Below are 26,467 nucleotides of genomic sequence, written 5' to 3' on the forward strand. Positions count from 1 at the left end.
ATCTAACCCAGCTCAGTAATAAATCCAATAATTTGTATCTAAATGGACTAAAACTGGAAGAAACAGCTCTCAGCTTAAGTCAGGAAGTTTCTATAACCCAAATAATTTACCTCATGCCTACACAAGGCCAGAACTTCATATGTTTTTTGTTTTATTTTCTCGCCCACTTATTAATACTGTGAATAAAAGGGGATAAAGGCCATGGAAATTTCAGTTCTGTCTTACCCTGATGACTTCCTGCTGTTATTTTTCACTGAGTGTGCCCAGGTGGAAGTTACCCTTTGGCTTAGTTACTCTGGGATGTGTACATGTTAAATATACTGTTATAAATAGATGCATGATACACTGGCCTGAAATTATTTGGTTGTACGGTGCTCACGGCCAGTGCTATCAGACCAAAATCCCAGTGGTGGAGGCACCAGGGAGAATAATACAGAAGTGCAGAGAGTAATAACATCATGAGATGCCACCTGAGAGGATGCATGCCAATGCACTAGAGAAAAAATAATCCCAAACATAGATGCACAAGGAGAAACCTAGAAATAGGAAGGTGGAGACTGAGGAGCGATGGCTGACAATACATCGTATACAAGTCTGCAATGGGAAACAGCAGCAAGGAAAACCAAAGCTGTTCAACACAGAGGCACTGCGTAACAACATGGCAATAGTTTGCTCCTGCAAAACTCTCGTTCTAGGACATGCTTGCAGTTCTGAGCTTACCAGAGAGATTTAGACACACTTGAGAGGAGGTCATGACAGAGCAGCAAAAGATTTTCAGGGCAGATGGAATGACTCAGCTGGATCTGGTTGGGGTGCATGGGTAGGTACCCCTTCTCCCAGCCCCAGGGTAGAGGACGGATAGCATGGAGCTGCAGGAGGCTGCACTGGTGCCATGGATGCTGGCATGAGAGTGAGTTTGTGGGAGTGCAGTTTGTGACACAGTGCTGGAGGGACAGGAACAGCCCATGGCCCCTCCATGGTCATGATGCTGATGCTACCAGAGTGTGCGTATCATCTTTGTTATTCTGTTTGCAATCATTTTTGTTATTCTGTTTGCAAAGGACTCTTCCTTCCTAGATCAATGTAGTTTCAGTGCTCTTTCTGTCTGATAAAAGAAAGCACTTTCTCATTTGCAGACTGCATACACCTGGTATCTGTTCTGAAATTAATCATGGGAGACCTTCCCCTAAGGCCCATTACCTGAGAGTAAGAATTCTTAGAATTTTAGTCCCAAGCAACACTTCATTCCGCAAATTTAAACAATAAAAAGGGGGGGCAGACTGGAGCAGACTTCTAATCTTCACTAGAGCAGCTTCTGCCAACAAATACCACCAGCTCAGATTAGGCTGACAGCTATGAAGATAACTGCGCCATAAAAGTAATTGCTCCTTCTGCAGAGGGAGGGAAAATCTTGTTATGCAATGGCTCTAAGCATATGACAGCCTTCCAGCAAGTGAGAACCAGTGGCTGCTACATGCAAAACTCCTTTATATTCTGAATCAATGTCTGTGTAGAAAACTGACATCTTTGGTTAGCATGGAAGGTGGGCAGATGTGGACTTGGATGGGCAGTCTTTCTAAAAAGAACCTCAGTGTCTCACTGTTTCCTTTATTTTCTGCTATTCTAGGATGTTATTATATTGCCAATGTACAGCTCCAGAGACAGGAGGAACATTTTTGCAGTCAAATACGGATTTCTAAAAGAAACCACCATGTGTCCCTTAAGTATCCATTTAGAAGATGGAACATAAAAGGCAAATGCAGTCCATCTAGCATAAAATTCAGCACAGAACAGCAGAGAGCAGTGACAAAGCCACAAAAGAAACATAAACTGCCAGGATACTGTCTGGTCATTCTATTAGATAAAATCCAACTGCTAGGTGATATTTATCTCTGTTTGTTAAGTCTTATGCAACTGCTGCTCACCACCAAATATGTTTGATATACCATATAAGGAACTAGAAGTCTCTCTACTAGGGTTATTTGCAGACATTTTCAGTTTTCCCTGTGTTCTGTAGTCGAGTAAACTTGGAATCTTCAAACTTTCTTCTGGTTTCACTCTGAACAAAATTTTATAGGTTTGCTTGTCCCATGTGTGCTCAAGAAGGCTTGCTGAAAAAAATTCTGAAAGATCTGACATAACCCTGCCAAAACCATTATGACATGAAACATGCATCTTAATGCAAAACTGAATTGTTGTTGCAACTCTCAGTTGGATCTAACATGTTGCATTCAGCCACAGATAGCCTTTGCCCCATACCAGCCCACTCAGGTTAGAATTGGCATCACGTGAGCTAAGAGGCTGAGAGACCTGTGCATGCAAAGGTGCTTGTGCGAGGGCTAATATCACGTCATCACTCTGACTAAGTTTTTAGTGAAGATTAAGTCATAGGAAATATAATCTCTTCTGAGATTTCCTTCCTTTCGTATTGCTTTACCTTACTATCATTAGAACCAACCAGATTTTCCATTGCACTACCACTACAAGAGAGCATTAGAAAAAATAACAATCCCTGCCCCAAAGAGCTTACAATCTACAAATAAACCCCAGTTGATTTTTATTTCTGAGACACACAAACATGGGATAGCTTTGGGTTCAAGAATTAAATCTAGATCTTCCAGTATTCAGATTCTCCTTGAGCAATGCCAGATGTCAGTGACCCAGCACCAATGTATATCATCCCCACAGACCCCAGCAGCAGAACCCTAGGGAGACCCTGGGTACACGATAAGCTGGAAAATTTCCTCAACTCATCCACTGGAGAACCTATTTCCACTCAAACTCTTGAGCTGGCAATTTTAAGTGGGATCTGCTGGTGCAGGGTGTGTTGCCTTACCAAAGCCTGCTCAATAAGGAGGCAGAAGAGAATGGCATTGCCCACTTCTCTGAGGCTCTGGAACACATCAGTCTTCAGCTCTGCATACTCAATGATGTCCTTCAGTTGGTGGTGGAAAAACTCCAGGATTCCTTAAAAGACAAGGGAAAGCAGTCAGAAAAAGTGAGTGCAAAAGCATCCTTCAGTGGTGTGCATTAAAAGGCAGTCAGGGCCTGGTGCTTCCTTTATCATGAACTGCAAAAACTACTAAATGGATAGATAAGGATAGGCACTGGGCAGAACCAGCACGCAGTGTGTCATCCTGCTTTCGCTGACCCATGAGAAATAGGGAGTAATTCCTGTGAAGTCCTTGGATTTCCTCATCGGAGAAAAAAGAGATTCAAGACTGCTGTGGATGTCTTTGTGCTGGTTCATTTATAACAGTCAGTTTTCACATCCAGCAGAGTTGCAGACTGCAGTCATACGGTAAAAAATCTTTCCATCAAAGTAGAGCTTTAGAAAAAGTAATGGTGAAGCCACTGTAACAAAAGCTTAAAAATCCTGAAAACAAAACCTTAGCAACCAGCAGACATACCCTTATCAATCATCTGTGTGTTCAAAGTGAAATTGTAACAGGAAAGTTGTTCAGGGCACAGGGAGCACCAGCACAGTGGATGCTCATCCTTATTTAATTGAGTAAATGCTGTGCAGGGATTTGGATGAGCTCTTGCACAAACCATGACACATCTCACTGTAGCACCCACCTGGAGAGCCATATTCGTGTCTTGGCAAGCGGCATATCTTGGGCATGACTTCTATCAGAGTCTTCACATACTGCAGGATGGTGCCTTGCAGCTGTAAGAGACAAAGAGGGGTTAAACTGGAAGGATGGCTTCTTCTGGCCTTGGTTTTAAACAGAACAGACTGTGGACGGGTCCCTGTCTGACAACAAAGGGTGAAACTTTAGTTGGAGTCTAAGAACTTGCTTCCTTTGGATTTCACCCAAACAGTCCAGCCCAAGTGCATGGAGTTTTACAGCTTCCTCCTGAATAATAAATAATGGTTGCATGGATTTTCTACTTCAATATAGAGCTCATTGTGTTTGCATTATTTGCAGCTGAAATCCAAACAAGGCTCCATCGTAGATCCAGCTGGACTTGTGTTCCTAACCCAAAAAGCATTTCATTGGAGCTGCTAAAGGAGTCATTCCACAGCACAGGAAATGGTCTTTCCACCTGAGGAATGATTCTTGACACTGAGAGTTTAAAAAAATTAAAAATATATACACATAGAACAAGTTCCTGCAGATTGGATGTTTTGAACTAATAAGGAGAAAAGTGTATTTCTTAGTTAAAAATGCTTGCTGTCATTTGGAGTTATATAAATACATCCTGTAGACATATTACATGGGATTATGTGATAAACATAATTTAGCCAAATGCAAGATCTCTGTCTTCTCACTGAATGCTGTCTGATCTCACACAACAGCTACGGTGCTTTCAACTGAGTGACACAAATTACATCTTCAACAGCTACAGTGCTTTACAGCAGAGAAGCTGGGTATATGCTTAAGATTCAGGTCTACATTGCTTTGCTAGATAAGTTCAAAATTAAATCACTGCAGCCAAAACAGAATTTAAATATTTATAATGAATTGAAGTCTTCTCTTTGGTGAAACAGTTTTGGGTAGAAAAGCATGACCTGAAAAATGATAAATTTTTGCACGCTCCCTCCTGCCTTGTTAATGTTCTCTATTGTTGGTGCCCTTAGGGAGCACTTCCCTGTGGATATCACATCTCTCTTTTGAGAGCAGTACAAAGCAGATGGAGCTACTGGCTTCAGCATATCTGATGGAAAGGGACGTATGGCTTGAATTCTTAAGAGCTCACATGTAACAGAAATGTCTTTGCAAACTCTCTTTCATCAGTTTCGTGTCCTCCTCCTTAGCAACAGCAAAACTAGACCATGAATACAAGTGCTGCAGTGTGGATAAAGGGACACAGAAGTGCCTAGGTTTCAACAACCCAAACCAAAACCTGAAGGCCAGGCTGACCCTCCAATTCATGCCTCTCAAAGCATCGAGATTTCTCTGCTGCCAGTGTCAGGCTCAGCATTACCAGGCTCTTGACGATCTTCAACAGCTCTTCCATGACCACAGCAATCCCCTGATAGCCAAGCAGCCTGCAGATTGTCTTGAAATGAGGTGGCCCCACAAAGTTGCGGTAGGAGCTATAGATGTGACTGTAGGCAATGTTGAGAGGCTGAGAAAATAGAAGCACAGTGACAGTTAGGCACATTTACAGGACTTGTAAGTAATTCTCTTATCGTATCAAGTGTTCCATCACTTGAAATCATTTTGAAGGAAAGCAGGAGAAATAATGATTCCTGTAAGAAATTTCTTACAATACTTCTTGAGATACACAAATATTGCTCTCCCTTCTGTGTAGTCAAATGCATTCTACTCTGAAAAAAACTGTCATGTCACAAGGTTTATTACCCTGCTGCATAGCCAACACCACTTTCATTTCTAAGATAATTTGCTCTTCTACGTATTTGCAGTCAAGGATTTCAGTTCACTGGCCCTTTGCCACTTCAAACCCAAGTTCTTCTCCACCAAAACTGAAAGCTTTATACATGAATAACAGGGTAGAATTTTTTGTATTGGCATTTGCTTCAAATGAGTAAGAAACAGTAAGAAAAGTAGGAACTAGAGTATCTGAGACTAAGACCAGTTGGAAGAGACACAGAAATGACCCTTTCTGCATCCTGTACAGCCCTACATACTGATACTTGAGACATTTACATGTGACTGAGCCCAAAGGGAAGAACCTGATCCTTGTCTAGAGAGCATATCTGGGGCTCTGACCATTAGTAAATTGTTAGCAGCACAAAACAGAAGGCAACTTTCAGGAGCATATTTTATCAATATAATGTTGGAAATATGGGAATTACTGCAGTTTTTTGGCATTAGAACATTTTTTTTTATTCATTTGGTGTAAGAAGAGAAGTAGGGGAATTAATTCACTTGTATGATTGGCAAAAGAAACCAAAAATCAAAATGAAAACTGATTTTAGCTGAGACACCACATGTTCAGCTTGGCATCTGTAAGAGAAGTGCTGGCACCGTGACTCAGCCCCACAGAGAAGGGCTGCAGCCTCCCCCAGGAGATCTGTGACAACCACAGCTCCAGTACACAGCACTCAGTCTTAGAAAGGCTCTGGCACATAGTGCCGCTTCCAGCAAAACACAGATGAAATCCCTGGCTCAGAGCTGCTAAAAGATCTGAAGACTAATGAAACAAATTAAGTTACATCCAAATGTGCTGTGCAAGGCGTGCTGCATCCTTCCACAGCAACCACAGACTCAGCTCTGCAGCAATTCCCTTCCATGCCAGCACCAGGGACAGACTCTGGCCAGGGCACCTGAGAGACCACCACACTGGAGAGCTTAAGGTGAAAGGCAGCAAGCACTGAAGTAGCAGATGAGGACAAAATGGTGGATCCTCAGCTCCTTCTGCACCTAGCAGTTGCAATACAGCCAGTTGTGCTCGAAGGCTTCACTCATCCTCTCCTTCTGACTCACTTCCACAAACCTAATAAGTTAGGAAGTGAAGTCATTTGCTAGGAACCAGAATAGTGTTTTCTTTTGCTCTCAGATACTGAATTCCTGCTGACTGATGTACTGATAGCTCTTGTGGACTTGACAGTTGCTTTAATCAGTGAATTAATTGTTCTGTTAGAACCCTACTGCCCTGATCCATCAATGTTATCACCTCCTATGATTGCTAGGTACTCCTCTAAAAAGCTAGCAGGAAAAAAAGTTGGAGAGCCCCCTGCTTCTCTTAAAACTTCACCGTTGGCCCTGATAGACAGAGAAACCCTTCACCACTCTTCTGTGAATCAGTACTGTTATATACACTAAGCCAACCTTGTAGTCTCTGTAGTGCGTTCATTCACAACGTGCATGAACTTTCTCCTCCATCAAAACTAAGCAATAGGCCTCTGAATAGTAAGGGTCAGAGTGAAATAATTTTGGGGAGATAGAATTGGTCGCATTTTCCTGGAACGGGGCTGACATTTTGCTGCACGGGCAGACGATCTCTTATTGCAGCCTCCTGCCTTGCAGCAAAACACAATGCTGCTACAGTGCAGCTTTGAAGCTGTCTTTTCCTTCGAGTGGGGGTCCCAGCAATAAGACTGATTAGGAGAAGATACATTTTAGGCTGTGCATGGGCTGCAGATGAGGAGAGTGATTCATCCCCTCCTGTCTGCAAGATAAGGTAGGCTCATCGAGCTCTCTGCACAGCGCATTAGCAGCAGGCTTGCATCTAATAATAATACCCTGTGAGCAATTAAAATATACCTCCATTTAAGGGCGAGATACACAACTTAGTTTAAAGACTGTAGGATGTAAAATATGACACCAGGGTGTATTTTAAGACAAACCAGCTGAACGCACAAGCTGGCTGTGTGGCACGCTCACTCCTCCACATTGTGTGGCCACTGCCACCCCCCAGGAGCAGGAGCAGAGCCCCTCTCCTGCAGGCCCACAGGAGGCTTTACTGTTCACAGGAGCAACAGCCACTGAACACATAGTAGAGGTTTTCCCTGCCTTTGGTTTAGGGCTGGACGGGCAGGTTTTGGGGCTGAGAGGCTGGGTGTGCAGGCAGGTTGGGATCTGTGGCAGTGGCACAACCAAAGATTAGTCCTGACTATCAGCCTGACTTCAGTGCCACAGTTGAGATGGTGTCTAAGAAAGTACAAAGCAATTCTAAGACTTTTATGGAAATTAAACAGAATCAGAGAGTCATTTGAGTTGGAAGGGTCCTTTAAAGGCTACGTAGCCCAACTCTGCTGCACTGAACAGGAACATCTACAGCTCAGTTAGGTGTTCAGAGCCCAGATCAGCCTGACCTTGAATATTTCCTGTGATGCAGCAACCTGTTCCAGTGCTTCATTAAAATACATATGCCCTATGTGTGATGCAGAAATCATACAATGCAGTAGGCACTTTTATATACTGTATATAAACAATATCTCTGTCTATTCCATGCCTTAGCATAATGCCTTGCTATACTGACTGTAATTTTATATATTCACACACACGTACATATCTACATAGACTGCTATAATGTATAATGAGCCACAGCAGGAGAGGTAGCACAGCCCCCACAGCCTGTTGCAATGGATCAACAGCCCCCACTGCCAACACCACCTGCAGCATCCACAGCTCCTTCACACCTCAGTGCTGCTGCTGCAGACGTGGCAGCAGTAAATAGAGTGGTTCCATCCCACTCACACAGCGTGGCTATTTATACAGCTGCCAGCAGCATGCCTTGCCCTTCAGGTTACATCTGCTCTCACGCTTGCTAAAAATGGGTGGGCAAAGTCAGCTGTGAGAGGGAAGTTGTGATTTTCAGTGAGTCTGACATGACCCTGGGTCCAGCAGTGCCAAGAGAAAACAGAAACACCCTTGAAAGTACATAAATTAAACCCAATCTAAAGCATTTACAGAGCTAAGAAGTGGTTAGCAAGCAGTAAGAAGTGGGTTGCTGTTGATTTACAGCTCCTTTGTAGGAAACTTGGCAACCTGCTGCATTTTCTAAGTGGCTGAGTGACAGAATTGCTCAGTTTCTGCTGACCACTCACATTCATGGTTTGCATCCCAGAGGGTGGAGTGGCAGGCAGGGACAGCCAGGGCTACTGGCAGATGTTATTTGGGTAGAAGGGAACAAAGGTGCTGGAGCAGACCCAGCACTGACACGGTTTTGGTGTTTTCTTGTCCACAAAAAAGACAATTTCTAGCTCATCACCAGTGTAAACTGGTGCTGACTTGACTTTGGTAATGCCAGCAGCACTGAAAACTTTGCTACAGTTCTTTCAGAGCTCATGGCATTGATCACTGCATGGAGAAGAGTTAGCAGGATGCAGCTATTCCTGTTTTCTGTGCTTTCCTCTGTTCCTGTTAACACGTTATGTGCGAACAACTGAAATTTAATTTTGAAACAACTGTGAACACCACTAACTCAACAACCCATCTGCAGAAGAAAAGCAATACTCCCATGAAGTATTATCACATGGTGACACCTTTCTGAACACAGATTTGTATCTTCAGCTCTCTCCCTGCCGGCAAGGATGTACTTTCTTCACAGCATGGGAGCAGCTAAGAGCTCTCCATTCCCTTGTTCCTGCAAGGAGGACTGAGCAATGTAAAAGGCTGGAGGCCGCCTGGGAGCACTTTCATTTCCATCCCTACCTATAATTATTTTCATCTTTGCTCCCCATTTTCAGCTCCCTGGCAGCTGCAGCCCACTCAGAAACTGAAGGAAATACGGCAGGACTTGGAAGATAAACACACACAGAACTGCAAAGTGTCAATCAAAAGCAACAGTCACACGTACTGCCTGGGCTTGTAACAGCCTCGCCTAATCTGGTTTGCATCATCTCCTCACTAATGACATTTTGAAGATCTATGAAATACTGCAGGCACCTTCCCAGCAAGAACGTGGAACTAATAACTCCATAGCCAGAACTGAAATTTACTTTGGGAAAGTTCCTGTCTTGAATACATTTTGGCTTCACAGAGCAGCAAGTCATTTCTTCAGAGCCTCTCCTTACCAGTCCTGCTGCCACATCTGTCCCCTCCTGTCAGTTCTTCGCTATGGGCTCGGGCTGCTCTCTCAATGGCTTTGCCTCTCCTTCCTTCCCTGGGTATTCAGAGAAAACCCAGTTCCTGCTCCTATCACACAGCTTGGAGATAAATTAAAAAGCAAATGGACATTGCCTCAGTATCAGGGATGAAAATCTACCGCTCACTGGCTTTAAACAGCAGTTTAAATGTGCAAGAAATCATAGCAATAAAGACAAAACCTCTGAGTGCTAAGCTATCAATAGGCCAGGATGCTGGATTTCACACCATATACCAGTATGGCTCTAACTCCAGACTCTTCTGGAGGCAGTAGCTCTGGAGCAGGGTAGCAGTATTGCTGCAGGGCTGCAGATAGAGATGGAAAAAAAAAACCAGAAAAACAAACTAGAAAACAAAACAAAACTGGTTTGCTCATTGTGCCTCGGAGACACACTTCTCCCAGGCAAAAAGCTTTTAGGGACACCATTCCCAAATCATTTGAAGATGCCTGCCCATCTTTTCCTACTGGTTGCTATGGTGAGAGATGACGGAGCCCAAGATGGGTATAATACGAGGCAGCGTGCGGAGCAGGGATTTAGCAGAGCAGGAGGGACGCAGCGGTGAGAAGAGGGGAAGGTGCTGCACTGCTCTCCTGCACTCAGGGGCTGCTGCAGAGCTGCTGGGGAGGTAAGCCGCTTCCTGTGGCTCCGGGAGGGCTTAGAGATGGGTGCATGTGCTTTTCTGCTCTGTAGGAATGGATACAGTGGTTGTTAAGATGAGCTGCTTCTTGGGAGAATTAAGGGAAAGTTAGTTCTCTTAAGGGAGAGGGGAGGAAAGGAATTAAAAAAGAAATGAGATCGATTGCATGCAGCTTCTGCTTGAAGTGCCCAGGTGGTTGGGGGAAGAGAGCCCTGCAACAAGACTCAGAGGGCACTCTGGTGTCCTAAGATGTACCAGCTGTTGTGGCTGTTGTTAATCAAGGATGTGTTACTGAGTAGTCTTTTATTAGGGGGAGAGCTTTGTCATTCATACACTTGTAATCCCTTAAAGAATTACAATATTATATCACATAATTGTAATATAATATTGAATATTGTATTTCAGCAATTTTCAGATCTCACAGTTACTATCCTAATATTACAGTGTGAGATGCTGTAGTAACAGAAATACTTTATTGTTTATTAATCAACACATTAAATATGGAAAATTCAGCAACAGCTTAAACAACTATTGAATCATTATGCAGCTTTTCCGTATGACATTTAGGTATAAAAATTAATCTTTAGGAAATTCTACCAGGCAAGCCTAATTATCAGCTTATGTTAATCAAACCTGCAGTATCCTTTCCATTCAGTGGGAATGTAAAGCAAAAGTGCTAAAAAAGCTTCCTGTATAGACAACCAGTCACAAAGAAGAGATTTTTCAAAATCTAACTGGACCATAATGTACACCCTATGTCCTACATGTTTGGTTGTTGTTTTTTTCTTTCAAGAAGCAGGCTGATAACAGTAGTCTGGGCACCAAGCAGGTTTCATCTTTGGTAATTTTAATCACCTAAGATCGAGCATCTAATCTAAGCTCATTAGGCATAGCCCTTCTGCAGCCAGTGGAAAGAGCTCCCTCCTAGGCTGTGGGCAGCTCAGTTCCCACAGTCGCTTTCTTTTTGCCTCTGTAAAGGGGAATATGACATTTTCTACATTCAAGGAAGTGAAGCTGTGGTGACTGAGGGAAAAGATGGTAACAACTATCCGTGTGGAGATCATGGAAGCAGCAGTATTAGAAATGAAACTCTTGAGTGCAGCAGGTGCCTCAACAGATTGAGTTTCATTTCCACAAACTCCCCTAAGCATTGGAGTCTAGGGTGAAAAGGGCAGGTTTTGAAGCAGTCAGCTGAGTAACTCAGCTTCTGAAAGTTTGCTGAAGACCCTGAAGACAACTGCGATGAAGTTTTCTGTCTGCTAGAGAGCACCTGCAGTGCTTAACAGTTCTAAAAATGCAGTATTTTTTAGTGTCAACCACTGGCAAAACACTTAAAAGAGATTGCAGGGACAATTGTGACTTATCCAAAGTGCAGTGTGTTTTAGTAATTACTTTTACAAAAGGCACAGAGAGTTCACCTGCACGCCTACACAGGCCCAGTCTAAGGGCCAGTAATACCTGTGGAAAGCCTTCACTGATGTCAGTGGCTTTTAGGACTGCACATGCATTGGGGAACTCAGCCTCTTGCTGGTTCTGGTTTCAGGGACATGATGAACATCGACGTGCACAACATCACCTACACCAGTGCCACAGTCTCCTGGACCACCACCAGTCCCTGTCCGGAGAACTACTACCACGTCATGTACCGCCCCAACTGGAACAGCGTCTTTGCCGGCTATTTGCGCCAAAACTTCCACCGTGAGGAGCGAGTTCCCCACTCCCTCAGCTCCATCATCCTCCATCGCCTCACGCCCTCCACCATCTATGTCCTCTGCATCACGTGCAAGAACTCCTACCCCTCCAGCAACCACTGCACCACATTTCACACGCTGGACCAAAACCCCCTACTTTTCAGCGGCTCTAAGCACGAGCCCACCACCTCCATGTGGATGGTGAGCAGCCTGTTGCTGCTCTGCTTTATAGCTCTCTTAGTCTACGGCTGCCTGCAGTTCTGGGCTGCACAGTGCTGTGGGCCTTCCAGGCCAAAGCAACATGATGCCAGCCCTGAAGAAGTGGGTGAAGGCAGCAGCTCGCTGGATGGTCCTCTGAGTGATGGACTGAAAGAAGAGCTTCTGGAAGTGCCCATGACCACCGTGCTCATGAGGAGCTCTAGTTTCATGAGGGAGAGTCCATATAGTTCCCCACGCTGCTTCTTCCCCTATAAGAACAGTGATGATAAGACAGCCATCTTGCCGCAGCACGGCCTTCAGTGAGAGCAAAATAAAGAGAGGCACTGCTTGGCAGTCTGGTTCATGCTGCTCTTTCCCAGCTCTTCCCAGTTAGTGTATGCACAGGGGCTGTTTGTCCCAGGGTAAAACATGAGGTAGGAACATTATCTGCAGGGAGAAAAGCTTTTTCAAGTGACAAAAATATTATCATTCACTGAGGGGTTTTTAAAAGGAAACCAAGTAAGCTTTCTGGGAATGGCCACGCTAGGCTGACTGTAGTGTCACTATCTAATCTGCATCAGTGCTGTAGATCCCATCAGTCATCAACCAGCATGCACAAGAAATAAACTCCACTCCAATACTTTCATGCCTGAGTGATCCTCCATTAGCATCACACCCCAAGCCCGCATAACGCTTGTATAAACAGTCATCATGGCCTGACAAAAGAGCTTTTTGTCAGTGTTAAGTAGTTTACATTTGCACTCCAGCATTTTAGTAACTCCTGTTTTGAACTACAAATGGGATTCCTGCAGTAGCACCTTTCTCAGGGGGCAGCACCGAACTGGAACTCCAGCTAGCTCTCCTCTCTCTGTGTTTAGATGGATATGACTCGGTGTAGGAACCACCAGCAAGCAAAGAGTGGTGTCAGCACTCCCTCACACAGGCATGTTATGGAGAAGAATATGGGAAAGCAATAGCAAAAAGCACACTGAAGCTGCTTCTTGCATGGCTTTTTTGTTTCACATGACAATGTGATGCTGTACATTCGCACTCGTCACACTGTTATTGAACAAAATATTGCATTTGTTTCTTCCTAAATAAAGGATTCCAGCATCCACCCCTGCTGGCTGCCATGGCTCATTTACTGACCTTGGACCCATAGAGGTAATATGGTTGAACATTGGCTGGTTTGTCCCGCTGGGGTTCCTGCGTAAAGGGGATTGCTGTCCTCACAAACCTGCAGCAGGCATAGGAGATAGGGAGGTAAATAGTCAGTGCCAGAGGTCAGCTGTGGGCAGTGCAGACATCACGCAGTCCAAGAGGAACTGTGGTTGCAGACTAATTAGCAAGTCATCATCTGAGCTACACGTGCAAAATCTGCCCCAACCTATTGGTGATATAAAACATATCAACATATTACAAAGGTTTTGTTTTTTTTTGGAGGCAAGCAAGAAACCCACATCTGAGCAGGGACCACAGCTATGCTGACAAGTCACAACACTCTAGACTGAACTACCTCAGTTGTTCGTAATCTCTGTCCAACTTTGTTTGAATGTGTTACTAGAGCTTCCAAGACCAAGGGGAGCTGGTGGACTTTAGCTCTCAGTGCTGCACATCATAGGGAATAAAAACTTCCCTGCAATGCATGTGAATTTTATGTGGCAGGTTTGAAATTCTGGAAAGAAATGTAAGGTCTCCAGGTGCTCTGGTTTTCCTCCTTACCTGTTGGTGGATCCATTGTAGCAGTAGTTGGGTAGAAAGTCAAAGTTGAGCTCCCAAAAGACATGGAGGGTGATGCGCCCATAGGGTGCAGAGACATTGTGGTTGGCTTCCCGGAACATGGCATCAAAGCTATCCAAAGTCATGTGCTTGCACAGCAACCTGTGAGTCAGGCGATTTATTTCCAAGAGCCACTCCAGCTCCTGCAGCACACAAAGCAGCAGCAGATGACATGTGTTACCAAGATGACAATAGAAACTGTTGGTTCAGTTGCCAAGGGATGATATTATATCCACACCCACACAGAGAACTTCCCAGGTGAGGATGTAACAAATGTTAAATACAATGATTTCACTCAGTGACTGAGGCCAACTGCACTTCTACTCAAGGGGGTCCTGGTCCACTATCTCCTAAACCTGCAGGCAGCAAAATTAATTTGTTCCCCACTGAGTGCTGGCTGGCTTTCACATCAGAATCCTTCAGAGGTGGAAACTGGTAATTTTTCACTACTTGACTCTGATACTTCTGTAAAGTATCAAAGGCAGAAAATCCTGCACAAACGATCTCAGCTACCTGTATTCAACAGGGGGAATTACAGTCAAGATTTCCTACTGTCAGATCACTGGACTCTGTTCTATGAGCTCCGCAAAATTTAAATACTGACTGTCACCTTATGATTTACTCAAATAGTTCACAGTCTAATAATAATGCAATTAAGGCTTCATAAGTAGAAACAGTAGAGATTCAGTGTCATAAAGGAAAATACATGGTTGGCTGAACCCCACTGTAGGTGGGACAACTAGCAGAAGATCGCTGACTCTGTATTCATAGCAGTGTATTATTCTCTCAATTCATACTCTCAGTAATAGTTCTTACCACTATGGATGTCAGGTCCTCACTCTCAAAGCGGCTAATGGCCTGGTCTAATGATTTGTACATTGCTGCTGAGATACGCTGGGTTATGAGCCTGTTCAGGTCAATTGACCTGCCCAGCAACTGCGAAAAGAAGAAAGGAGAGGTGTATGTTACATTCAGATTAGGGAAGGTTGGTAGTAAGCCCTCTATTGGGTTCACCACTACTTGGAAATAAGGTTGGAAATATGGAGTGTAATTCATTAATTCCCTCAACCCAATGTCCTGAATGCAGTGAGACAGAAACACATTCAATTCTTCTCATTCCAGCACTGGTTTCAATTGAGCCCAGCACTAGGATGCCAGCTGCCCACTAAAGAATAATAGATTAAGAGCTATGAATAATACTTGCTTGCAGTGTACCTGGACATGCCTTTGCTTGAGCAGTGTCTCATAGCGGTTTGATGGTGGGTATGGAATGATCACCCCATAATTCTTGCATTCAGCCCGGAAACGTTTGTCCAGCAAAACACTGAAACAGGCAACTAACATCAGGAAAACGCAAACACAATCTTCTCTCTGGATCTGTTCCAGAGTTATATTCATCCTTCTTTTCATCTTGGCCTGAATGCCAACAAATGTCCACTTGCTTTGCTTTCATTTCTAAGTCACAAAGCAGCAGTTGTCACCTGGTGACTTCCATGCTGCTACCACTCTTGGCTTTTATGGCTAAAACATCCAAAAATATAAAAGACTGTACTGAAAGATATCACTAGTACCAAGTAGTGGGGTGGTCTCCTTTTCTAAGACCAATCGTGATCTAGAAACAAAACTCCTTGCAGAGTTAGACTAAGACTTGTGCGCATTTGGAGACATGAGAGGAGATTAGAGTTCATCTGTATTCTTTAAATTGTTAAAAGGAAATGTCACAAAGGGCTTATATCCTCATCAGGGAGCAGGTAACTGCAGAAGTCCTGCAGTCTGAGGTATGACCTATGACTGTGTATCAATTTGGCCGTTTTAAGTCTTGATGCTCTACTAGGGTGAGGACAAGTGAATATCCCTGCTTCCTATAGCTGGGAGGCTTCCAGTACTCATCTGCCCGGTACACAATCAAAAGTCAAGCAAGGACATGTCTTCAATAGGATTGATCTGCTCTGCTGCTGCTCCAGAAAATGGTACTCAGACAGCTACATAGGATATCAATCATTTGTACTTCACTGTTCACCATGTCTGCTTGCCACCATTAATTTATTTTCCCTATCTACACTGGTCTGACATGGATACTAAGCTTGGTGAGACAAGGATAATCTTTTGTTTTGTCTACCTGCAGTGGCTACTCCCTGAGGGGTACCTTTTGGTTAACAGCAATATCATCACTCAGCAGCAGCAGTCGGGTTCTCCTACCTGCCAGCCATTGCTTTATAATAGGCAAAGATCTGATCTGCCAGCTTGTACACAAACTGATCAAAGCATAAATTCACCTGGGGGAGAAAAAAAATAAATCACAAAGGTGTCACCAGTGCAAAGTGGCTCCTTCCTACTCTTGCAAGATTGGTATAACTCAATACAGAGCTTATAGTTTCTGCCTGTTCTTACAGATCCGTCTCCCCACACCCAGTCGTCCTTCGCTCTCAGAGATCTCCAGGTTGTCATTTTCCTCTGATGTCTCATAACCCTTTGCCCATCAGACAGACTCTTCCAGGCTCACAGTGTCTGACAGCATTTGGCTTCCACTGGTCCCCCAGTACTGCTAAGTTGAAGCCCTTAATCAACAGAGCATGTAAGCTCTCTGAATATTTTGATCTTCTGAAAATCTCTCAGAATCACAGAATCACAGAATCACAGAATCACCCGGGTTGGAAGGGACCTCAAGGATCATGTAGTTCCAACCCCCCTGCCTAGCAGGGCCACCAAACACACACATTCAGATCAGGTTGCCCAGGACCCTGTCCAACCTGGCCTTAAACACATCCAAGGACGGGGCATCCACAACCTCCCTGGGCAGCCCGTTCCAGGGCCTAACCACTCTCCTTGTATAGAACTTCCCCCTAACATCCAACCTAAATCTTCCCTCCTTCAACTTCGATCCATTTCCCCTAGTCCTGCTGTTGTCAGCCCTTTTGAAGAGTTTACTCCCCTCGTGGGTGTAGGTTCCCTTCAGGTATTGATAGGCTGCAATGAGGTCACCCCGCAGCCTTCTCTTCTCCAGGCTGAACAAGCCCAACGCCCTCAGCCTGTCCTCATAGGGGAGGTGCTCCAGCCCCCTGATCATCTTAGTCGCCCTCCTCTGGACCCTTTCCAAAATCTCAATGTCTTTCTTGTACTGAGGGCTCCACACCTGGACACAGTACTCCAGATGGGGCCTCACAAGAGCCGAGTAGAGAGGGACGATCACCTCCCTGTCCCTGCTGACCACCCCTCTCCTGATGGAGCCCAGGATCCCATTTGCCTTTCGAGCTGCCAGAGCGCACTGCTGGCTCATGTTCAGTCTCTCGTCCATCAGGACCCCCAGGTCCTTCTCTGCCGAGCTGCTCTCAAGGACCACTCCTCCCAGCCTGTACGGGTGCCTGGGGTTCTTCCGGCCCAAATGCAAAACCTTGCACTTTGCCGTGTTGAACCTCATTAGGTTCACCCGAGCCCAGCCCTCCAGCCTGTCGAGGTCCCTCTGAATGGCATCCCTTCCTTCCACTGTATCAACCGCACCACTCAGCTTGGTGTCGTCAGCAAACTTGCTGAGGGTGCACTCAATTCCCTCATCGATGTCATTAATAAAGATGTTAAAGAGCACCGGTCCCAAGACAGACCCTTGGGGGACACCACTTGTTACCGGCCTCCACCTGGACATAGAGCCATTGACCACCACCCTCTGTCTGCGGCCTTTCAACCAGTTTCTTACCCATCGGGTCGTCCACCCATCAAATCCACTTCCCTCCAATTTGGAGATGAGGATGTGGTGGGGGACCATGTCAAAGGCCTTGCTCAGGTCCAGGTAAATGACATCAGTCGCCTTCCCTTCGTCCACCAATGCCGTCACTCCATCATAGAAGGCCACAAGATTAGTTAGGCATGACCTTCCTTTGGTGAAGCCGTGCTGGCTGTCTCGGATCACATGCTCATTCTTTATGTGATCGAGCATGTTGTCCAGGAGGATCTGTTCCATGATCTTCCCAGGCACGGAGGTGAGAATCACCGGCCTGTAGTTCCCCGGGTCCTCCCTGCTCCCCTTCTTGTATATGGGAGTGACGTGACCCTTCCTCCAGTCATCCGGGACCTCACCTGACAGCCACGACTTCTCAAATATGATGGAGAGCGGCTCGGCAACCACCTCAGCCAGCTCCTTCAGGACCCTGGGATGCACGCCATCCGGCCCCATAGACTTGAATTCATTCAGTCTAAGGAGGCACTCTCGGACTTGCTCTGCCCTTAGAATTCTCTCAGAATATATTCAGAATATCAGAATATATATTTTTCAGGGTACGCCTATTATTGATTCACTGAACTGCTGGGCTGGGCTGACAAACAGGACAGTGTGACCCCTGCTGTGCTCTTTCTATCCAATAAAGAGAAACTTACTTCAGCTTCAATTTCATCGTACAGGAACTGCTTTTTGAACTTGGTCAAGGCATAGTACGCACTGTCATTATAGAGGTCCAAGGGGTATAGTACATATCTGAGGACAAAAAGACATCATATCTTCAATTAACCTTGGAGATATCAGCATAAAGAGCAGCCACTCAGTGCAAGAACTGGCATTTTCCTGTCTTTCACTCCTTTTACCTCCATTCACTCCAGACCCTCAAGTTCCCCCATCTCACTCCTTGTATGATTTGCTGGAAGCAGCAAGAACAGATCTGGGTGTGTGCTGTGTCTTATTCAATCAATGCCATCTCCTTCTCTGCCCTATAAAAAATGTTGTCTTGCCCTCACTCCAGAGTGCCTTGCCAATGGTTATAAAATGGAAAACAAAGCTTCCTTAATGAGGAAGATAATATGAATATAATTATACTTGCATTACAGCAATTTCTGATCATTTATCAGATGTACAAAAGAAGTGCTTAAAGTTCTTTAGCCAGGGTTCATGTCCCTTTGGTTGCACATGCTGTTTGACTGCTGTGTGCAGACCACTACCACCAAGTTGAGTGGATATTCTAATGCAGCAATTCCCAACTGCTGGTTTATGTTGGAGGATCAAGTTTCAATGTCAAGAAGCAGCTAGTGTGCATCTGCTGATGAGTTATTCATACATTACACACTCATGCAGCAGCAAGTCAAAAAACATGTTTGGTTTTTTTTCTCACCCTTGTCAAAGAGATAGTTCATCCCCAGCCTACTCTTCACCAAATCAAAATCTCAAGCCCCACTGAAGGCACAACCCACCACAGCCCATCATCTCTTACTCCATCATGGAGGGTTCTTTGGTTTCCAGAATATGGTCCGTGAGGATCCAGGGCATGGACATTTCAATGGGGAACTGGATGCGGCGGCCCATCGTCAGCTCCAGGAAGAACTCCCGGAACCAGAGCTGGGAAAGGTCACAGCACTGCTGCAGCGCTTCTGCAACACAGAGAGATCCCCCAGTGGGAAGACTCAGAAGTCATCCTAGGACGGAAAGAAAACTCCCCTCCTAGAAACTAAACTACCACTAATGGCTCTTTTGCTATTGCTGACTCATTCCTGTTCTCATAATGATTACTACCTAGAAGCACGCCTGCATCAGCCACAAGTAGAACATTTGGGAAAAATCAAGGAAAATCTTTTGTGCAAATCAATGAGGAGCAAAACTATACATAAACCTTTGCCTGTCCAAGAATGTGAGAGTTGGAGTCAAGTCTCCCCCTGCCATAGTTTCACTCACCACTGATGTTGAGAAGGTGGGTGAAGAAGAACGACTGCTTGTGGAACTCCTCAATGGCCAAGACTATCGGCCCATCCAAGCTGCTCCTCAGAGTCTTCTTGGAGCCACTCTTGTCTGCTATGAGGGACTCCAGCATGGTCCGCACCATGTAGAGCTTAGGAAGGAAGTTAACAGTCACTACTCTCCTGTGAGATACCACTGCACGCAAACATGATGCTCTGCAGCAAAAATTAACACTTCTGCTTCTACTTCGGCTTACGCTCTACTTTCCGCACCCTTTGGGCCACCATCATTCTGAGATAGAAATAATCACACCCATAACAAGTGAGACGTGGGGAACTATACAACAAGCTAGGCATCAAAGAAATGTTTAACATGTAACATGAGGGTAAAGACATTACTGGAGAGCCCATGGAAAGAGCTGCTAACCCACAGAATGGAAGATTCCTACATGACTGTAGGACCATTAATTCCATAGAAATAGAGATTTACATACCTGTGTACTTGATGGTCCTACTGCTCGTCGTGGGACTTTAATATCAAATCCACCCTTGGGGTCCTTTTCACCTCTCAGGCAAGGATCATTTGGAGGCTCTCGACCTCCCTCCCAGTCACAGATTGTCTTTCGAATTGCTTGAAGAACACTGGGATGGGCAGGGAGAGGGAAATTAGTGCTTAACTTGATTTTACTGCAAGGCAAAAACACTCACAGCTATGAACATTAGCAGGGGAAGTATATGGAGTGGCGAGTTACACTGCTGTCTGTAGGGGAGTCATGTCCAAATGTGGACTATGGAAAGAGTTGCTGGCCAAGGTATGTTGACTGACTGTATAATATTAAGCTGTGTACAGGACTACACACTTACATAGCACACCTGTACTATATACTACACAAATAAATACATTGGCTTTGTATTACATTCAAGAAAGACCAACCTGATCAGGACATTCTTCTTCTTCCTTACTGCCTGCCTGAGGGGCTCTCGCAGCGTCACCTGGGCAAAGTCCTGCAAAGCTGCATAGATAGTGTTGCGGATGGCTTGGTTAAAGACACTCTCCATCCGGCCCATCAACACTTGTAGACCTTTGATCATGGCAATTACCTGAAACAAAAATTAAAAACAGATGTACTTCCTATTTTTTCTTTTGTATGGAGAGGTCCATAAACATAAAGATAATTTGATAATAAATTCTATTCAAGTAACGTAAGTACAGCAAATAGGTGGCTAATTTTTTTTTCTGTGTTATATGCTGGGGAGAGCATTTCCACCACCAGTTTCTTGCAAATGGCCCCTGTCCTTTGGCAGAATTTGTTTTCATTCTTGACTTCTTGATATCTTTAATAACACCCAACCCTGGAAAACTGCACATGTTCCAAATGTCCTTTGTGCCTGATAGGAAAACAGCCCTTGCTGGCTCTTAGTCACTCTTTTTTATGCAAAAATCAAAACTTCAAAATGCAGAAAAATTGATCTCCAAGCCACTCTCTCTGCCATGGCAGTAAGGAGAGCAAGGCAGTAGATGGCACCTACCTCCACAAAGGCAAACTTCTCTTCGCTGGTATAGTTGTACCGGGTAGCTCGTTCATACTCTTCTGCTGTTCCTGGACAGTCCTTGTTGCAGAACTTATCGGTGGGATGAACCAGCTTCCAAGAGTACTGGAAAATGGAAATAGATACTGTCAACATTGCCATGAGGGAGAAGCAAGCCTGGAGACCAAAGAGAGCTCTATGCCAGAGAAACAGTCTCTGGACATCAGTACACTTGCTTGACACAACTTTGGGTGCAGAATGTGTACTTTTTCCTGGCTTGAACATCACTGTATTAAATATTGTTTTTGTTTATTTGATGGCTTGCCAGTTATATTGGGCTTTTGACATCTATGGGCTTTCTATGGTCATTTAAATTAGTTTTACTTGCTGAAGATCCAGACCTGTCATGCACCCTTCCATACTTAATGTGGACACCCCAGAACGTGTGAAGGGCAGTGCAGCTCTTGGGAGGGATGAACAAGTTCTCTTTCTCTATTTGTTGTAGAGAAGTTCAGGGTGATCAGCTGTCTGACTTTAGTATGTTAGTTAAAGGCTTAAAGTAAGGTGGCATGCAAACAGCCTCATCATTTCACAATCTGTACCGCATAGCCTGCTAACAAGTTGACACTCACTTACGAAGAGGAGGACATTACACACTGATGCACTCACCACTTCCATGACATGGGCACTCCACTTGGACAGCAGCTGCAGTCCCCGTAAAGCGAGGTCAAAGAGCTCCCGGTACTCTTCATCGGACTTCTGGCTGTCCAGCCCTGAGCCGGTGACCACCTGGAGGAGATCACATCGTGTCAGGGCCAGAGTCAGCAACTTGCTGCAGCTTCGGTTGAGTCAAACAGCAGCAGCAGATCTCCCTCTCAAATCCCAGCTGAAATGAATTCCCCATGATCTTATGATCAAGATAAAACTGGGCTGTGCTTGTTTTCTCCCTTGAGAAAAGGAGTGTAACTTGGCAGGACTCTTACTACCCAGGCAGTCAATTTATTTCCTACAGAAAAATGAGTTTGACCCGTAACCTCAAAGCAAATAACTGACCTTTTCATTCCACTTTCCCATTTCTCTGTGGTAGTCTAATACCACTGAACTCCTCTAGCCTTTACTGACATAAAGTTCAAATAAGCATATACAAATGCCAAAACAAAAGGGCTGAGAATTCTAACAATTCACTGAACTAACAGTGATCAATGAGGATCACGCAATCGCAAAAAACAGTCAGAATTGCATCAGAAAAGGCTCTGACATTCAGTAATGAACAGAGAACAGTGAATTTCCCTCAGAGCTCTAATGGCTCTGTGCAACAAAAAAGACCCATCTGCAAGACATGGGTGTTCTGCCACCCACAGCTGATGATAAACAACTAGTTGCAAAAATATTTCTACTCCTTATTTCAACTAAGCTCTGGCCAAAAAGTGATAGCTTTCGGAGTAGGTCTCCCAGTGCACAATTTTGCACCCACAGGGACCTTTCATAACTCATTTTCTTTTATTGCTGGATCGAGCAGCAGCTTGTTCCATTTGTGTCCTTTCAGCCATCTCACTCTATGTCTTGGCAGACCATACTAATGCCACATTTGTCCTCTCCCAGCCTTGTCTGTCTAATGAACTCAATTAAAGCGACTGCCCCTGAGCTTACCTCACTGTTGCTGTAGCGAGCGAGCTCAGAAATGAAGCGAATGTGGTCATCTCGGATCTGGACCATCTGCTCACAGATGTTGTACTGCGGACTTATGCTGCTCTGAGTGCACGTCCACCTGAGCAAAAAAGCAACGGCTTCAAGAAGAGGACACGGGGCTCAGCTCAGACACCCCAGGAACAAAGCTTGTACTCAGCTGCTCTCTTCATCTCAGTGTGCCCAAGACATGCCACCTTCAGGGCAAATGTCAGCTTGTGTCTTCCCTCTCACATTTAGGGCATATGATGAATTTCAGAGGTGGTCTCAGAGGTATGACAGGATGCTTGCTCCGCATTTCTACCAGAACATCTCTGCTCCATCCACTCTGGAGGCTGCACTCCATTATGGGTTACTTAACTCTCATCTGCAGAGGAGACTACTTCCCAGGCTGCTGTCAGGCAAGCTCTCAGGGAAGAACAAATTGCAGAGCTCCATCATCATTTGCATCCTTTCTGCTAAATATAAGGATAATCCTTCCTTTAGAGGACATCTTTCTGAGTCTGAGGCTGGGTCATGCCTCTGCTGCAAGGAAATACCCTGCAAGGAGCCAGCAGCAAAATATCCCTTCTGCTCTACTTGGTTCTGGGTTATATTGACAGCTCACTGAAAAACCCTGAGTGTAAACAATGAGCAGGATATGATCAAATGAACTAGATTTCATCTGCACTGAGCCACATGTACCGTGTAACAGTGCAATGTGCTCTTAAAAGGAAGACAGTTCTCCCATTCCAGTGGCACAGTCATATGAAGAAGTGGTCACAATAAGCCTGGATCGAGTCTAATTTAACATCTAATTTTTCCCAGATCCTTACTGGCTACAGACATAGAAACAGAATGGTTCCATTAGACTGATTTGAGCAAACAAACATGTTTCCATCATTACAATGGTTTTAGATGGTTTTTTTTTCCCCACTAAATAACCAGCCATCTTAAGATAGTCTTCTTCTCTGATATAGACTGGCTATACAAAAGGGAAGTGAGCACCCTGCTTCTGACATGGACATAGACACAAAAACCTATTCCCACCGTTAACTGTAGGCACCTGTTGCCAATCCTTGTGGTGCTGGAAGGTGTTGGAAGTGCTGGACCATGTCACCCCTCGTTAATCCAGCCTCCCACATTCCCATCACTCCACTCTTACCCGTTTCAATGTCCTGTGTTCCCCACTGGACAATTGGCAGGCTAGCAGGAATTGCCAGGGCTGCCCCAGCCCTTCCTGCTACATACAATTTAGTCCACAGTGCAGTAACAAAAGGCCATGCAGGAAAAACACCAATTAAATCTATTTTCATGGAGACACGGAGGGAAAGAAAGTGACAAAAACAATATTAGTAAGAAATGGGGAATATATGGAACCAACTTGGCAGTTAATGCTGGAAGCCCCATGCAATTTGCTGAGAAAGCAAGTGAGTGAAGAAACATCAGTTAGTAAGGTGCAGCACAGAGACCTGGTAGACAGATTTTGAGACAGACATTAAATTGTGCACAGGTAAACAGCCCATGAGCTACGTCGATTTTGAGATGAGAAAATGAAATGCTGCTGACACATTTTGTTGAAATGTGCTCTCTGAACGGTTTGGGATAAAAAGGTGTATATTTTTAGATAATCTTCCTTTTCAAATTTAAATTTTTGAAAATATTTTTTAAATTCACATTTTATACAATTTTTTTTTTTTTTTTTTTGATTGCTGTTTTGCTTGGGAAATTCTTCCATGTTACTCTCATTTTTCTCATGCACCTTTCAACCAGCCTTCAGGGGGGTAGGGACGGTGCTCCTGGGGCAGCTAGGCAGTGAGCAGAAAGCAGGACCCTCCATAGGGAAGGGGAAAGCAAACAGGCAGCCTGTAGTCTAGATCCTGTCCCGACAGCTGTTCAGCTAGACTGCTGCTCAGTAACAGTGGAGAAATCTGACTTCTGCATGACCTGGTCCCATGGGTAAATGGTCACTCAGTGGTAAAAGCCAGTCTGCAATCAGTGATTACAGCAAACACAGCTCAGACGGGCTTTGCTTACGTGCAGTGGTAAATGCTATTCCTAGGATGTCCAAACCCATCGGTGATTCTCCTAATAATAATTGAGCACCGTGCAAAGCTACAGAGACAACTGGGGCTTGGACACAAGTGGTGGAATCTGAAGCAACACCTGCAAATCCTCCTGATGGCCCTGAACCTGTGCTGTGACGCTGTGCTGCAGATCCCACGCCACAGTGACTGAGTACTCCTGGAAAGACTCAATTTCTGCCTTTTTTTCCAGCAATATTCATTCATTTGTTATGCATTTGACCCACTCTTTTTCACTTCATTCCTGCTGCCTTTCTGGAGTGCCTGAGCTAGAAGGCACAGTGCCTGGCTACTGCACAGATAGACCCAGCTGTGTTCATGCTCTGAAGGATTTTGTCCTTGGGATGGAAAACGTGGATTAAAATCTCTCCAGAGCAGGGACACGCTGCTCGCACTCACACAGCTCCGGGCGCACACGTCCCAAGCACTCAGCGGCCAGCCCAGAACTGCGCACCATGCCTGCTCACCCGCCTGCACACACGGGAATGGCTCCATGGAGCTGGCGAGGAGATGTCTTCCCATGCAGGGACACACAGGTACACACGTGCACACAGAGTCAGGCACGCTGGGTGTGCAGCCCCCGGGGTCACACACACAGGTACCTGTGCACAGACCTCACGCACACCGAGGAGGGAGATGCAGCTCCCACAGCTTTCAGGACACACACAGAAGCCAAGAGACATTATGGCAGGCACTCACTTGGATTTGTTCTCCTCATAGTGAGCACTGGTCTTAATGTATCTGGCCAGTTCTATCTGCATATCGCCGAATAAAGGAACCACCTGCAGCTGCTGGAAAAGAAAACAAAAGATGGTTGAAACGCAGCAGAGAGTCGCTAAGGTGATGCAAGGGATGAGGAAGTGGCATTCTGCAGCTTTGAAGCTCCAGGCTGCTCAAACCTGGATGTGGGATCTTTTCACACTTAGGAACTGACTGAAAACTATCACAGAGGGTTTGGGGCAAAGAAGATCACCCACTGTGAGTGCTTTGGAGCCATGGGCTTGCCAGTACTGGCTTGGTTTTTGCCAGAATGCTGTAACCAGCATCAGCTGTGAGAGAAAAGGGTCATTTTACACCACAAGGAGAGAAGCATATTTCTCACAGGGGCTTACTTCCTCCCACCATAAACCTCAGGGAGAACAGAGGGATAAAAGCTGGCACATTGGTATCTTGGCAGCACGGCAGGGAGGGGAGGTGTAGGCTGCTCTGCGCTGCTGGAGATGTGGCCTCTTTCTCCAGGGAACTCAGATTTTACTTTGGCACTGTGGTTGCTAGTGATGTGTCTTACAGATTCTCCACAAAAAGAAAAACACAGTCATTGTCTGCTTGCATTTCAACACGGCTCTACTCCCCCTGTACATTTCAGGAGGATTTTGATGGGAAATAAATTCTAAGTGCACTGAACATGTCTGAAGCTCACAGAGGCCTCCCCTAGGCTAAGCTTTCAGATGCAAGCAAAATTCAATCGAGAGCTTTCTACAACTCTTCAATAAAAAATGAAGCTTCAACTTCACCTAGAAGAGGTCTAGCCCCAAAAATCAAAGAATAAGGTGGCAAATTCACTGTCTTATTATCACACACTACTTTTCTGAGGCTAGCCTGCGTGGAGGATGTGCAGTGCTGTCACCAGAAATTCCCAGTGGCACTTTCCTAAGCAGTTTATATGAAAGGGTTGTTCTTTTTCGCTACTCAAATTCCTGTCAATCCACTAAAAATTTAATCAGAA

General features: G+C 45.0%; 2 protein-coding genes across 4 annotated transcripts in view; one reads left to right on the top strand and one right to left on the bottom strand.

Moving 5' to 3' along the window:
- Nucleotides 1-12,479, top strand: part of FNDC9 (fibronectin type III domain containing 9) — a 29,797-nt gene extending 17,318 nt beyond the window's left edge. Inside the window, exon 2 of the mRNA XM_042826179.1 lies at nucleotides 11,686-12,479. Coding sequence (XP_042682113.1) covers nucleotides 11,686-12,355 — 670 coding nt within the window. The 3' untranslated portion in view covers nucleotides 12,356-12,479. The remainder of the gene's footprint in view (nucleotides 1-11,685) is intronic.
- CYFIP2 (cytoplasmic FMR1 interacting protein 2) overlaps nucleotides 1-26,467 on the bottom strand; it is a 51,323-nt gene that overhangs the window by 10,169 nt on the left and 14,687 nt on the right. For 2 of the 3 annotated variants that reach the window (XM_042826174.1, XM_042826173.1), the window contains exons 10-26: nucleotides 25,441-25,532; nucleotides 22,643-22,760; nucleotides 21,662-21,781; nucleotides 20,993-21,118; nucleotides 20,397-20,563; nucleotides 19,957-20,104; nucleotides 19,461-19,614; nucleotides 19,003-19,159; nucleotides 18,179-18,275; nucleotides 16,010-16,086; nucleotides 15,026-15,134; nucleotides 14,627-14,746; nucleotides 13,754-13,953; nucleotides 13,181-13,268; nucleotides 4,933-5,076; nucleotides 3,580-3,670; nucleotides 2,837-2,967 (exon numbers count right to left, since the gene is read on the bottom strand). In XM_042826174.1, coding sequence (XP_042682108.1) covers nucleotides 2,837-2,967; nucleotides 3,580-3,670; nucleotides 4,933-5,076; nucleotides 13,181-13,268; nucleotides 13,754-13,953; nucleotides 14,627-14,746; nucleotides 15,026-15,134; nucleotides 16,010-16,086; nucleotides 18,179-18,275; nucleotides 19,003-19,159; nucleotides 19,461-19,614; nucleotides 19,957-20,104; nucleotides 20,397-20,563; nucleotides 20,993-21,118; nucleotides 21,662-21,781; nucleotides 22,643-22,760; nucleotides 25,441-25,532 — 2,139 coding nt within the window. The remainder of the gene's footprint in view (nucleotides 1-2,836; nucleotides 2,968-3,579; nucleotides 3,671-4,932; nucleotides 5,077-13,180; nucleotides 13,269-13,753; nucleotides 13,954-14,626; nucleotides 14,747-15,025; nucleotides 15,135-16,009; nucleotides 16,087-18,178; nucleotides 18,276-19,002; nucleotides 19,160-19,460; nucleotides 19,615-19,956; nucleotides 20,105-20,396; nucleotides 20,564-20,992; nucleotides 21,119-21,661; nucleotides 21,782-22,642; nucleotides 22,761-25,440; nucleotides 25,533-26,467) is intronic. The other variant, XM_042826175.1, reaches the window with a different exon arrangement.

The sequence above is a fragment of the Centrocercus urophasianus genome, unplaced genomic scaffold (genome assembly GCF_019232065.1).
Source record: "Centrocercus urophasianus isolate 14NV4802_14NV808 unplaced genomic scaffold, USGS_Curo_1.0 seq_26, whole genome shotgun sequence".
Lineage (NCBI taxonomy): Eukaryota > Metazoa > Chordata > Aves > Galliformes > Phasianidae > Centrocercus > Centrocercus urophasianus.